The 13,691-nt window shown below is 36.6% G+C and overlaps 1 protein-coding gene across 1 annotated transcript; it reads left to right on the forward strand.

Annotated features, from left to right (window-relative positions):
* Positions 1-378: 378 nt before the first annotated feature.
* C9H6orf58 (chromosome 9 C6orf58 homolog) lies at positions 379-12,049 on the forward strand. The gene is made up of 6 exons (XM_048354651.1): positions 379-694; positions 984-1,070; positions 4,530-4,714; positions 6,018-6,118; positions 10,124-10,362; positions 11,706-12,049. Exons 1-6 carry the CDS (start codon positions 394-396, stop codon positions 11,804-11,806), a joined length of 1,014 nt encoding a protein of 337 aa, XP_048210608.1. The 5' UTR covers positions 379-393; the 3' UTR covers positions 11,807-12,049.
* The last annotated feature ends 1,642 nt before the right edge of the window (positions 12,050-13,691 follow it).

Raw genomic sequence — 13,691 nt, forward strand, 5'->3', positions numbered from 1 at the left:
ATTCTGATAATCCCATTTTCATTTATCCAATATTTTCTGTGAAATATGTTGAGGTATTTTTTTAAATGAGGGAAAGTATCCTAATGCCACCAATGATCTATTTTACAACCACAATATACGTTGGAAAACTTTTGGAACATTTTTTGGTTGACAAATCTTTCATACAGTACAGGATAACAATCTTTATTTTGTATTTAGGTTCTTGCATAACGTGAATTCTTCACTGCTGGCAAAAATAACTAACTCCTAGTAAATGTCAACAAATGTATCAAAGTTGTCAATACTTCCACCCTCTGTAAAGAGGTGATAAGATGTGGAGTAGGAAATATTGCCACTTCCTCCTTCATTCTTCTATAAAAGCTGACACAATCTCAATTCCCCAGCACTGGGACCATGGCTTTCATCCCTTCTTGGGCATGTGTATTAGTGGGTTGTCTTTCTTCCTCTGTAGCAGGAACTTCTAACCTTTCAAGTTTCTATCCCCTTCTATGGGATGAGAGTCCTGGCCAGTTCAGTGACTACAAGGTGGAGAATGGAAGATACATTATTGATCCCTGGGTCTATCCTAAAAGACAAGGGATGTATAAAATTTTGTTGAACCAGACAGCAACATATTTTTCAAAATTTGCTCCAGAAAATGAGCAAAATGTTTTATGGGGACTGCCTTTGCAACATTCCTGGCAATTTGGAACAGGTGAGAAACCCCTTGTTTTTCTTCCCTTGATCTAAGTAAAATAGAACTCTATTATGACATACATGCTTTTGAAAATTAATTGTTTTTGGTCCTCATCAGAATAATTATATTTCTGCTGTTCTCTTTTGTCCACAAGTTCTTTTTGGTCTATTTCTAGTAGAAACTTCATTGCAAATTTAAGCATAATTACTAAGCACAAAATAACATTAGATCTGAATTATAGGCTTTAAGAATACTCAATCACTACTAATCTATATACTCTTCTTTATGTGAAATCTTTATTCTCCAGGGAGATTAGCTGATCCTACCAGAAGGACTAACTGTGGATATGAACCAGAAGATCATCTGTGTATCTCTGTGGACAGTTGGTGGGCTGGTAGGTTTACTTTACAAGAATCTCATTTCTGTCTTTTCCCCAGTGAAAGCATTCAACTCACAATTCTCTTATAAAAATGAATCAATTCACCATGTACATGATAGACTTTGCATATTATAAAATATAACAGCAATAGTCATTTTTAGGACATATACAACTTTTTACAGAAGAACTGAACCACAAAACTGAAGAAGGTTGATGACCTCTGAGAGATCAACAATAATACCTGGCAAGCATGTTCCCAAAATTATATGGAGTCTTTTGAATTGAGGAAGACAAAAAGTGAGAAACAAGAAATCAGTGCTGTAGATTTGCTTGGTCAAATGGGTTAAATGAATCACAACAGTAGTTTTCACATTTTATTTTATCAGCATGTAATATAAGGCTTCAGTCACATAAAAAGTGCTAAAACACATTGAGAGGAATTTTAAATTCTTTAATTTTGTGTTTGTTAAAAACTAATATACATAACTGTTTCTTAGAGATATTCCCCAATTATAATAGGCAAGATAAAGTTAATTTTCACTTTCTCAGCTAGTCATATGTGATATGTATCTCTAAATGTATTTCTCTTACTACTGTACACATTCTTCTCAAATGTACAAAAATAGGCTTGTTATGATTCTAAAATTCAATTCCTGCCCCCTCCCCATTAGCTTAGTAGTTCAATATATCATCCTGCTATACTGGGACATACGACATTATGAAAAAATGCATCGTTATGGCTATGGTACATCATTGATTTCTAGTGGGTATCAGTATGGATTCGAATGTTTAAATCTGCTGTAATACGGTATCTGGAGGTAGAAACTTTAATGTCATATGATTGTCAATCTCATTATTTATTGATCTGTGATCTACTGCTAGAACTCAGGATAGTTTGTTCTGGAGACTTGGGGTAAAACAAGGGCTGAAACCAAACACTTTCTATATCTTCAAATGAAATATACATCTATAAGAGAGAAAATATCCATTTGCCAAATCCACAATCATGTTAGAGTAGTTTAGAAAAATTATAATTCACAATATAACTGGGTAAGAGATATTGTATGAACTTCAATTTGATAATTTTCTTCCTATTTTATTAAATACTTGAAAAGTGAGTATTACTAACTCTATTAAATTATTTTTTATTTTCAAATTGACATTCATGTTCTTTTCTTAAGGGCCATAGGGAAAATAATTTGTTTTATTTATTTATTTTTTGTCAGTCATAGGGCCTAAACTCAGGGCCTTGGCACTGTAACTGAGCTTCTCTTGCTCAAGGCTAGTGTTCTATCACTTTGAGACATGGCTTCACTTGCAGTTTTCTGGTGGTTAATTGGAGATAAGAGTCTCAGGAACTTTGCTGCCCAGGCTGGCTTCCAACCATGATTCTCATATCTCAGCTTCCTGAGTAGCTAGTATTACAGGCCTGGACCACTAGTATCTGGCTGTTCTTTTGTTTTTATTATCTGTTAAGTAGCCATACAAAATAGTTGCCATTTAACAGAAGGATTTATAAATAAAATGCATCTTGATCAATTTCAGTCCTTTTAACATTCTCACTCATCTCTCCATTACCCACCCCTTCCTTCACTCTCCTTATTTTTGTAGGATATAAATTGGATTCTTGACTGAATTCTCCCCCTCTTCTCTTCTTCCCCTTTGTCCCACCCCACTCCACCCCTTTCAGGTAACTGCTTCCTGGTGTTTTATTTTACTGAATTTTGATTTTGCCTTCCTAAGGAATTATACTATTTGAGGTTGCCTTTAAATCTACCATATTTTGGTTAATACATTTCTTGAGCCAGTATATATTGATTATAGTATTACCCACACAAATACATTGAATATATATACATGATTCTTAGGGGGGGTTATATAGTGTTTTTGAGTTTGGCTCCCAATTTTTATCTCCTGCTTCTGAATATGAGTATTTTATTTTATTGTAAGTGTGATGTACAGAGGGGTTACAGTTATATAAGCAAGGTAGTGAGTACATTTCCTGTCAAAAACATTGTTACCCCTCCCTCATTTTTCTCCCACCTTCCCTCCCCGCAGTCCTCCTCCCCATGAGCTGTAAAGTTCATTTCCAACATAGTCTTACAAGTATCACTGTTGCATTGGTTTGCCCTTTATCCTTTTTCTCACCATTTTGATGCTCCCCTTTCCTTCCCTAATTCAGATAAATGTATATATAGTACCTAGGGTACAAAGCAAATACAATGACAACAGGTAATAAACCATAGAAAAGGAAAATGAAAGAAAAAAGAAATAGCTTCACATAGTACATTAAAAATAATGACAACAGGGGCTGGGGATATAGCCTAGTGGCAAGAGTGCCTGCCTCGGACACATGAGGCCCTAGGTTCGATTCCCCAGCACCACATATACAGAAAACGGCCAGAAGCGGCGCTGTGGCTCAAGTGGCAGAGTGCTAGCCTTGAGCGGGAAGAAGCCAGGGACAGTGCTCAGGCCCTGAGTCCAAGGCCCAGGACTGGCCAAAAAAATAAAAATAAAAAATAATGACAACAATGAAAAACCTTTTGATTCTATTTCTTGGAGTTCATTTCACTTAACATCAGCTTATATGATCATATGTACAAAGCTATTGTGATCCTCTGCTAGGACTATCATAGATGTAAAATCATATTAAGTGAAGTGAGCCAGACACAAAGAAACATACATTCTATAGCATCGTTTTATATAGTATTATGTACATAGCTATTGAGCTATTGTGATCCTCTTCTATGACTATTCTAGACATATACTAATTATTACAAATGAGAGAAACCATGGAGCCTATGTTTCTTTGGGTAGGGCTTACTTCACTAAAAATGATTTTTTCCAACTCTTTCCATTTCCTTATGAATGGGGAAAGGCCATTCTTTCTGATGGGAGCATAGATTCCATTGTGTATAGAGACCACACTGTCTTCATCCATTCATCTACTGAAGAACATCTGGGTTGGTATCTTAGCTATGGGAAATAATGATGTGATGAACATACTTGTGCTGGTAGCTTTAGTATGGGCTTGTTTGTGATCATTTGGATAAATGCCAGGAGTGGGATTACTGGATCCTAGAAGAGTTCTATGTTTAGTCTTTGAGGAATCCCACACTTCTTTTCAGAGTAGTTGAACTAGTTAACATTTCCAGCAATAGTTAATGTCATATGGTCTCATTATAAACAGGATTTTGAAACTGGTACCAGTGACTTATGCCTTTATACCTAATGGATAGGAAGCTGGGTTCAGAGCATCTAAGTTTCAAGAGTTTGAAGCCAGACTAAGAAGAAAATCTCTGAGACTCCATCATCAACTAGCAAGCAAAATAGTGGGACTGGTGGCATAGCTAAAGTGGTAAAGCATCAGCCAGGAGTGAAAAAACAGAGTAATACTGTGAGGCTCTGAACTCAACCCTTGGAACCTGCACACATGCAAATAAAAATTCTCCTGATGTTCCTTTGTTCTTACAGATATAAATTATTTTCTGTGTGCAATACCTTTCCTTGCTGCGGTTGATTCTGGCATCATGGGGATATCTCCTGACCAAGTCACACTGTTGCCACCACCCAAGGATCAGCAGAGGTTTTGTTACAATGTTTCTGGCTGTCGTGCATCCTACCCTGAGATGATGAACAAGTGGCATGATTTTTATCAGGTTCCTTCTTTAAGTATTACCATATACTCTTATTACAAGTGACATGTCAAGACATTCATGCAATTATATTACATTTTTTATTAATGATTATTTTGGGGGCAGTGTACAAAAACATTTTCCTTACTGTGAAAATGCGAATTGTTTTAGTACATATATTGAGGCTAAGTATCACAGTAACAATGCATGTCATTGATAATTATAATTCCAACACAGCATTAATACAAAATTTATCCATTGTTCCCAATTAAAGTAAAATATAACCCCCAAAGTGAGGATAATGGATTGTTTTTTACTATAGGATAGACAAGCTTGAATGACTAATAGTAAGTTTAGGTGAACTGTGCAGTCTTAGGTGAAATGTAATTGCAGAGTTGATTTTAGAGGAACCAATTTATTTCAGTGAAAATCAATAAATAATCATAAACGGGAAGGACTAAATAATTAGAAGCTTTTTTGGATATAAATATTTAATGAGAAGCTAGGCATTATGAATCATGCCTACAATCGCACAATGTGAAGCAGAGATCAGGAGGATTGGGGTTGGGTTCAAGGACTACCAAAACATTAGTAGAAACCCACATCTCTCAATGAGCCAGGCATGGTGACATGAACCTATGAGTGCAGCTATAGGGAAAGGCTATAGATCAAGGATGTCATTTGTGGTTGGATGAAGCAAATCAATAGTTAAAACAGAAAAAGTGTGAAGACATGCCTCAAGTGTTAGAGTTCCTGACTAGTGAGCAGGAGGTCAAGTTCAAACCTCGTACCACCAAATAAATAAAATAAATGACAAAGCATACCTATGTCAAACCCAGAAAAGGATTAAACTCAATGATGAAAAGATGTACTTCTTATCTATTTAGTTATTAATTCATTGCTGTAGGTGTAATTAAATCTTCAAGCAAAAATTTCCCTTCTTACTTTTGTGGTAATTTTAATAATGTTTGTGGGTGAATATGCCACAAATATTTCTGGGTAGTATAAAACTACAGATCCTTTGAAAATAATTGGAGTTCCTGTTTTCTGGAAAAATGTGCTTTACCAACAGTAATATATATATATACATATATACATGAATATACACATATATATACAATCATACATTATGTATATATGTATATCCACATCCACATATATACATATACATATATATTTATATTCTGTCACCAAGTGTCTGTCACTAACGTCTTATACATATTAAATCTTAGAAACTCAAACTAATTTTATGTAGAATATTTCTGAGTTGAGAAATCCTTCCGTTTTTTGAATTGTTTCAAACCATAGTTTCTTTTCTATACTTTAGTATCTGAAGTCATCTTCCACTAACTTTGATGATATCTTGAGATACCTATGGTCTGCACATACCTCCTCTGTGGAAGGATCTCTTGGAGATTTTGAAGATAAGTAAGAATAAATTTAAAATGTTGTGGCTTTTAAAAACCTATTTACACCATCTTATTTTTCCTTTATAGAGGTAGTGGTTTTCAACCTTAATATTACAAAACAAATCCCAGGCCGGGTTCTGGTGGCTCATGCCTGTAATCCTAGCTACTCAGTAGGCTGACATCTCAGGATCCAGTTTTGAAGCTATCCCAGGAAGGGACATTTGTGAGACTCTTATCTCTAATTAACCACCAAACACCCAGAAGTGGAACTGTGGCTGAAAGTAGCTTTGAGCAAATATACTCAGGGACAGTGCCCAGGCCTTGAGTTCAAGTCCTGAGGCCAATTAAAAAACAAAACCAACAAGTCCCATCACCAGTGGTTATAGCATTATCTGTAAATAGTTTTGGATAGTCTACCTTAGAAAGCATTTGACAGAGAAGTATCACATTCAAAGTTTGTTATCTTCCTTATGCTGATGTTCAGAGTATAGATTCCTAGGGCAGTAATTACTAGTCTAAGACTGAATGGATCACTTTTCCTTACTGTTTTATCCTCCTGAGAGATGATCATTTTCCTGTGTGTTGGCTCTCTCAGTGCTCTGTGCACATAACACTATTACTTTGTGTGATGTGCTACACACGGCATGCAGCTCCTCTTCTTAGAAAGATCTGTTTCTAAGGTATGCACCTTCTGTGATCTGCCCAGATGCCAGGTATGGTCCAGTTGTTAGGTCCTCTCCCTGATTTGATTTTATTGTTGATTTGGTGGTATTTTCTCCCTCCTTTTATTTGTGTTTTATAATCCAGTTCCATTTCTCTGATTATTTGCTGTGCTTTGCTTTTGGTGGAGTCCATTTTCTTTTAGGCTTGGAAAAGATGAATGAAAGGTAATATTGTTTGAGCCATGCATTCTTGACTAATCTTTATTCTAGCATCTGTGACAGGATGTAGGTAAATAAAGGAATCTAGGAGGTCATTTACACAATTTTGAACATTAATCTCTAGTTTTTAGTTTTGTCTGCTGAAATCAGCAATAGAATAGTATTATTGTGGGTCCCTTTGTGGCACCTGCTTTATTTTCCATATTTTCTATGTTTGGTAGTCTTGGGGTCTCATCCACATTTGAGGCTTTCCTCAGGAACCTTGGTCCCTTGGTAATCTATTCACTTATGGAACAGCACTACAGTAGTAAGGGCCAGGATATAATTTTTCAGTGATGAACTTGCTTCTTGGTTAAACTTCATATGTTGTTTATCTCAGCAACCATTTGAGTATAAACAGCGTAGTTCCAAATAATTTGTCTTTCTTCTTCTTGGTCTCCAGAAAAGATAATTTCAGTCACCTGCTTTCATAGTGAAAGTTGGCTTCAAGGGAGGAAAGAAGTGGAGATCTCTTGATGTTTCTGTGTTCATTTTCATCTCTTTTAAAGAGAAATTTTTTCCAAAGTTTGTAGGAAAGTAACAGGGACTGACTGGATTATAGAGAGTGATGAAGTCTTGGGTTCACCATTGAAACATTACACACTGCCAAACCAATTTAGGTGCTTATTAGTTACTTTCTTCAGGTTATATTAAGAAGTATTTATTTCAGTAAGCACTAGTTATAAACTACTGTGTGACTTTCAATCTTAGAGAATGGAATCCTAAAATTCACTGGCTCCAGGCATAAACAAATCTTTAAATTGAAGTGTTTGGAAAGGTTACTATTGAAGTTCACATTGGGCCCTTTCTCTAATGTCTATGAAGTGGTACTGTCATTCAATTTCCTGTTCTCCAATCCTTTGCAATGTGACTAAGTGACAGTTACTGGGGCTTCGTGTTCTTTGCTCAAGAACCCTACTGACTATCATCTGTTCTTAACTCTACTTGAAAGACAAATGTGGTATAAAAAAGAGCAGTGAATCCCAAGCAAGCATTTATCACCAAGGATCTAAGTCTGCTGTTCTACTGCCTCCAGGCAATGAAGGAGGCAGGGTGGACCCCTAGCATTGTGTTCCTTGGGCATTCCATAGTTTACTTAACCCTGACAAGCATAATACAAACATTTTCTGTTTGGTGGTAGTCACTATGAAAATAAAAGACCTAGCTTCTAGGGCTGGGGATATGGCCTAGTGGCAAGAGTGCTTGCCTCATATACATGAAGTCTTGGGTTCCATTCCCTAGCACCACATATACAGAAAACAGACAGAAGTGGCGCTGTGGCTCAAGTGGCAGAGTGCTAGCCTTGAACAGAAAGAAGCCAGGGACAGTGCTCAGGCCCTGAGTCCAAGCCCCAGGACAGGCAAAAAAAAAAAAAAAAAACCCAAACAAACCAAAAAAACCAAACAAACCCACCCAAAACAAACAAATAAACAAAAAAACCTAGCTACTGTGAATGAGAATAGGATCCAAAGATATAAAAAACTTTCAGGCTGGGAATGTGGCTCAGTGGAAAAGTGCTTGCCTAGCATGCATGAAGCCCTGAGTTCGATTCCTCAGTACCACATACACAGAAAAGCTGGAAGTGGCACTGTGGCTCAAGTGGTAGAGCATTAGCCTTGAGCAAAAGAAGCTTAAGGACAGTACCCAGGCCCTGGGTTCAAGCCTCAGGACTGGCAAAAAAACAAACAAACCCAAAACTTGTTACACAAGAAACTTTTAAGTATGCAGATGGTGCCAGGGGAACATAAAAAAGAATGATTGCTGATTTTCAATGAGATAGCCTAGGTGATGACATTGATAAGGTTTGGAGGAGCATATTCTTAGTGAGCCAAGCAGGGTGGGTACATGTCTCATGGGGAACAAGAAGTTTTGCATTTCTTTTAATCATTTATCATGCTGAAGCTCTTTAAGACAGAAGCTATGCATTGTAGAGTTGTGTAGCTGTTTACTACTTCCAACTGTAATTATTAGACACATAAATACAAGGAAGCTCAACATTTTGAGATATTTCCTTCACTTTAAAAGCCTCTAATTTTTTCCCAAATAAAAAGTCAAGAAAAGTTGGGTGCCAGTGTCTTACATCTGTAATCTTAGCTATTTGGGAGGATGAGATCTGAGGATATTGGTTTGAAGTCAACAGGAAAGTCCATGAGATTCTTATGTGTAACTTTAGGACTAACAAGCCAGAAATGGATTTGTGGCTCAAATGTTAGACTGCTAACTTTGAGCACAAAATCTCAAGCATAGCTCTCAGGCTTTGAGTTTAAGCCCCAAAGAAGAAGAAAAGTTGACATCTCTCTTTAGGATGCTTAGTGTCTTGGGGATTCATACAAATGGTACTTGTTTCTCCATTACCAAAGAGAATTATTTAAACTTTTACAATCCTCATAAATCAATTATCATAAGGTTTTCCAGTACAATGTGTGTTAGAATATATTATACATTGCCAGAAACATCACAGACATCCAGGTTCAGAAGAACAAAGGAAAGGTTTATTGCTGGCAAAGGGACAGGGAAAAACCCCTTCTCACCAGGAGAAGTGAGAAGTGCAGTCTGTTGTCTGGGGTGACAAATATAACCTAGGAAGTCTTGGAGGTGGGGACCACGGTGTAGATGTGCACACCAGGGGCTTCACCATTTCGGGCTATGATTGATGGCTGCTGTCAAGGGGGTCTTGCAGCTTCCTTGACCCTGGAGGTCATTTGTAAGGGGATCTTGCTGTCTTACAGGGTTGTAAATGTACTAAAGGAATGCCATCTCAAGGAAGAGGGGGTGGAGGCTAATCATTTACTGCCCTTACTAGATGGGCCTAATGTTGCTTAGGAAGGGAGCATGCTAAAGCTATGGGAGAGGAGGCTATCAGGTTTACAATGTGCCTTAGTGAAGCATATAAAATGTTAACCTGGCATGATCCTTTCTAGGTTTAAAAACTTAATTAGCTATCTCCACCATACCTTTTGAAGGATAGACTGTCATTCTATTTTAAAACCTATTCCTAAATGAAGTATAGACTTTGTTTTCTTATCAGAAGATGATCTTTTCTGTGAGATTGAAATTCTGAGGTGATTTGTCATAATTGAGTATGTTTTCCATTTGTCTTTTAGGCTTCTTTACTATTCCAAACCTGAAGCAGATTTTGGGAGAGATTGGTCTGTTTTCGTAGACTACATAGCCGTAGCCTTGTATCCTCCAACCTTGATTAGAACAAGTAACTTCGAGAAGGGCCTGCCACCACGAGTTCTTCTTAAAACTGACATAGCCCCATTCATCAAGGACTTTACTCCTATCCAAAATGCAGTCCTGTTCTCACTGAATGTTCTTAGGAAAGCGGATGAATCAATAGGTAAGAATTTTTAAAAATACTTTAAAATCAAGATTTGAAATATTGTAATTAAATTAGAGGTGTAGACATCAAAACACATTCCAAATGCATTTTTGTCACCCATGAGAATCATTTCCATTTTTTTTTGTTTTTAGCAATAATTAATCTTCATCCATGGCAGGGCATTTGTAGAGTCTTGGCTTTTCCACGTATGGTCTGTCTTTTCATCTTGAGTCTTGGAGTGTGTATACAAACTAATAGATATATTTTTCTTATTTTTGCTCATGAGAACTTTAAAAAAAACCTTACTGCTTTACTCTTAAGCTTTTTAAAAATAAAAAAAAGTTTTAAAACTTGACATAATTAATGGAAATTACTATCGTTTGACTATTCTGCATTCCTTTGATCCAACAGAATTGAGGATTAAATACTTTGCGTCTCCTCTTCCAATGTTCAGCTTCCCAGAAAACTGAAAAGAAGTATTTATTAAGTACATGTAAAAAGATTACTGTGTCATTCATATATTGCATATATGAACTGAATCTTTGTGCCAAACTAACCACAGATTTATACTATGATTATTTTAAAAGGAAAAATAATCTTATAGATATAAATAAATCCCATTAAACATAAATATATTGTACATAGGCATTTAAAAAATCTTAGCATTATGTATTAAAAGCATTCAAATACATTAGGGTGTTGGTGCAATAGGAGTTGCTTGGTAGTAGTGTTATGGCTGTAGCTCAGTACTGCAAGTAGCTTTCCTGCACACAAGGACCAGCACACAGTGTCTCTCTTGTCTGTCAGTGGAAATTCATTTTGGAGGATTATACCAGAAAATGAATTGATTCAACTCATTTTAAAAGTGATTGTGGGGGCTGGGGATATGGCCTAGTGGCAAGCGTGCCCTGGGTTTGATTCCCCAGCACCACATATACAGAAAATGGCCAGAAGTGGCACTGTGGCTTAAGTGGCAGAGTGCTAGCCTTGAGCAAAAAGAAGCCAGGGACAGTGCTCAGACCCAGAGTCCAAACCCCAGGACTGGCAAAAAAAAAAAAAAAGTAATTGTGTAGTATTTTGTCATTATAAATATAGACATTAATATACTTTTCTGGTATAGTTTATGATTTTACTGCTAAATTCATGAAAAGGATGCCATGCAATTGGTAGGTCAGATATTGCCAAAGGATATTGTGAACAATGAAGCAACAAAATAACATGTTTATTTTCTTTCTGTAATCCATGATTTTGCAGCTAATCATCACAAAAGAAATGAAACAGAATTGATCAGTCTTTATTGGCAAACTGAAATAAAAGAAAACTTTGTGAGTTCATACACACCAATTTTACATGTCTTCTAGGTCCAGAATTGTTGACTCTCTGGGAAAGTTTAATGAAGACAAAGACTGCAAGGAAGCTAGTGCTGCTGCTAGCGGAAAAAATTTTTGAAATAGCTACTTGAAAACTTCAAAATTAGTGGGTTAAACATGAGCAGTTTTGACTGTGGAAAACAGCAAATTCACAAAATAATGATCACAACCATGTAGTCTTATGCTGTTTTTCACAAATTTGCATTTTTAAAGAATTAGTCTGTGCTTTGAAATTAGCATGATGATTATATTGTTCAAGCAATCATTCTTTATTTTTAAAATCAATACTTAATTTTTAAGATTTGAAGAGAGTTTTCAATGTTACCCAAATCATTAATTAAAAGACTGAAATTAATAAGTGTGTGGCTTTTTGCCTTCTACATTTTCATTAGCATGAATTAATTGTACAAGGAAGTTTCATTTTGACATGTCAATATATTCATACAATGTGCCTTGACCAAATTTACCCTCTCCATCACTTCTTCATCTCACCTCCTCACCATTCCCAGACAAATTTCAAAAGGGTTTACTTTCCTGATTTGACACATGTATGTAAAGTATTTTGACCATATTCGACATGCTCACTGTTTACCCTTCCATTAGTAACCTCATCCTGGACAAGAACAGTTTTCACATTCATTATTTTTAATTTATGATGCATATTCAAAAAAGTTTTATCTTGTTTTTTTACATATGTATGTACAGTGGTTGTGTGTGTGAGAGAGTGTTTGTGTGTGCATATGTGTGTGTGCCTGTTCTGGGGCTTGAATTCAGGGACCAAGTGCTGTCCCTGAACTTCATTTGCTTAAGGATAGTGCTGTACCACTTCACCCAAAACTCTACTTCGGGTTCCTCTCTCTCTCTCTCTCTCTCTCTCTCTCTCTCTCTCTCTCTCTCTCTCTCTCTCTTCTTCTTCTTCTTCTTCTTCTTCTTCTTCTTCTTCTTCTTCTTCTTCTTCTTCTTCTTCTTCTTCTTCTTCTCCTCCTCCTCCTCCTCCTCCTCCTCCTCCTCCTCCTCCTCCTCCTCCTCCTCCTCCTCCTCTTACACTTCCTCCTCCTTCTCCTCCTCCTCCTTCTTCTTGTCAAAGTGAAGTACAGAGGGGTTACAGGTTCACATGTAAGGCAAGTACATTACTTATCCAACTTGTTACCTCCTCCCTCATTTTTCCCCCATCTCCTCCCTCCTTAGTCCCCTCTCCCCCGTGAGTTGTACAGTTAATTTACACCAGTTGGCTTTGTAAATATCAATTTTTCAATGTTTTGTCTTTTTATCCCTTGTCTCTCATTTTTGGTATTCCCTTTTCTTGCCCTAGTTCCAATACACGTTTATACATTATCCAGGGTACTAAGATCATTTACAGTAATCACAGGAGTAAAACCACAGGTAGGGAATATGAGAGAACAAAAGTTACAGTTTTACTAGGTATGTTGAAGTTAACTACAGCAATGATATGCCACTTATTTCCATAACATGGAGTTCATTTAACTTAGCATTATCTTATACATTCATATGGGCATTGTTAGTGAGCTGTTGTGCTATTTGTCTATGTCTATCCTAGATATGTACTACTTATTCCCTATGAGGGTACCCATAGGGTTTATGTTTCTTTGGGTCTGGGTCACTTCCCTTAGTATGAAGGTCTTTCATGTCCAGGCTAGATTCAAAGCTTGATTTCCAGATCTCAAGCCTCCTGAGTAGCTAGGACTAGAGGCATGAGTCTCTAGTGCCTGGCTTTTGAATAGTGTTTTAATCAGATTTAACTCCTCATTTACTTTCCTCATCCCCATTTCCCATGTTTTTATTAAAGAGCTTTCAGTGTATTTTAAAGTGTAATCAATGTATACATCTAAAGTAAACTGCCACAAAAGTGCACATAAACCTTTTGATTCTATGTGTATGGTAGGGATGCTTACTTCCAATGTATTTAGATTTTTTTTTTTTTAAAAAAAGCCACAAGAAATAATATAACTCAAACCG

This window comes from Perognathus longimembris, chromosome 9 (genome assembly GCF_023159225.1).
Source record: "Perognathus longimembris pacificus isolate PPM17 chromosome 9, ASM2315922v1, whole genome shotgun sequence".
In the NCBI taxonomy this organism is placed as follows: domain Eukaryota; kingdom Metazoa; phylum Chordata; class Mammalia; order Rodentia; family Heteromyidae; genus Perognathus; species Perognathus longimembris.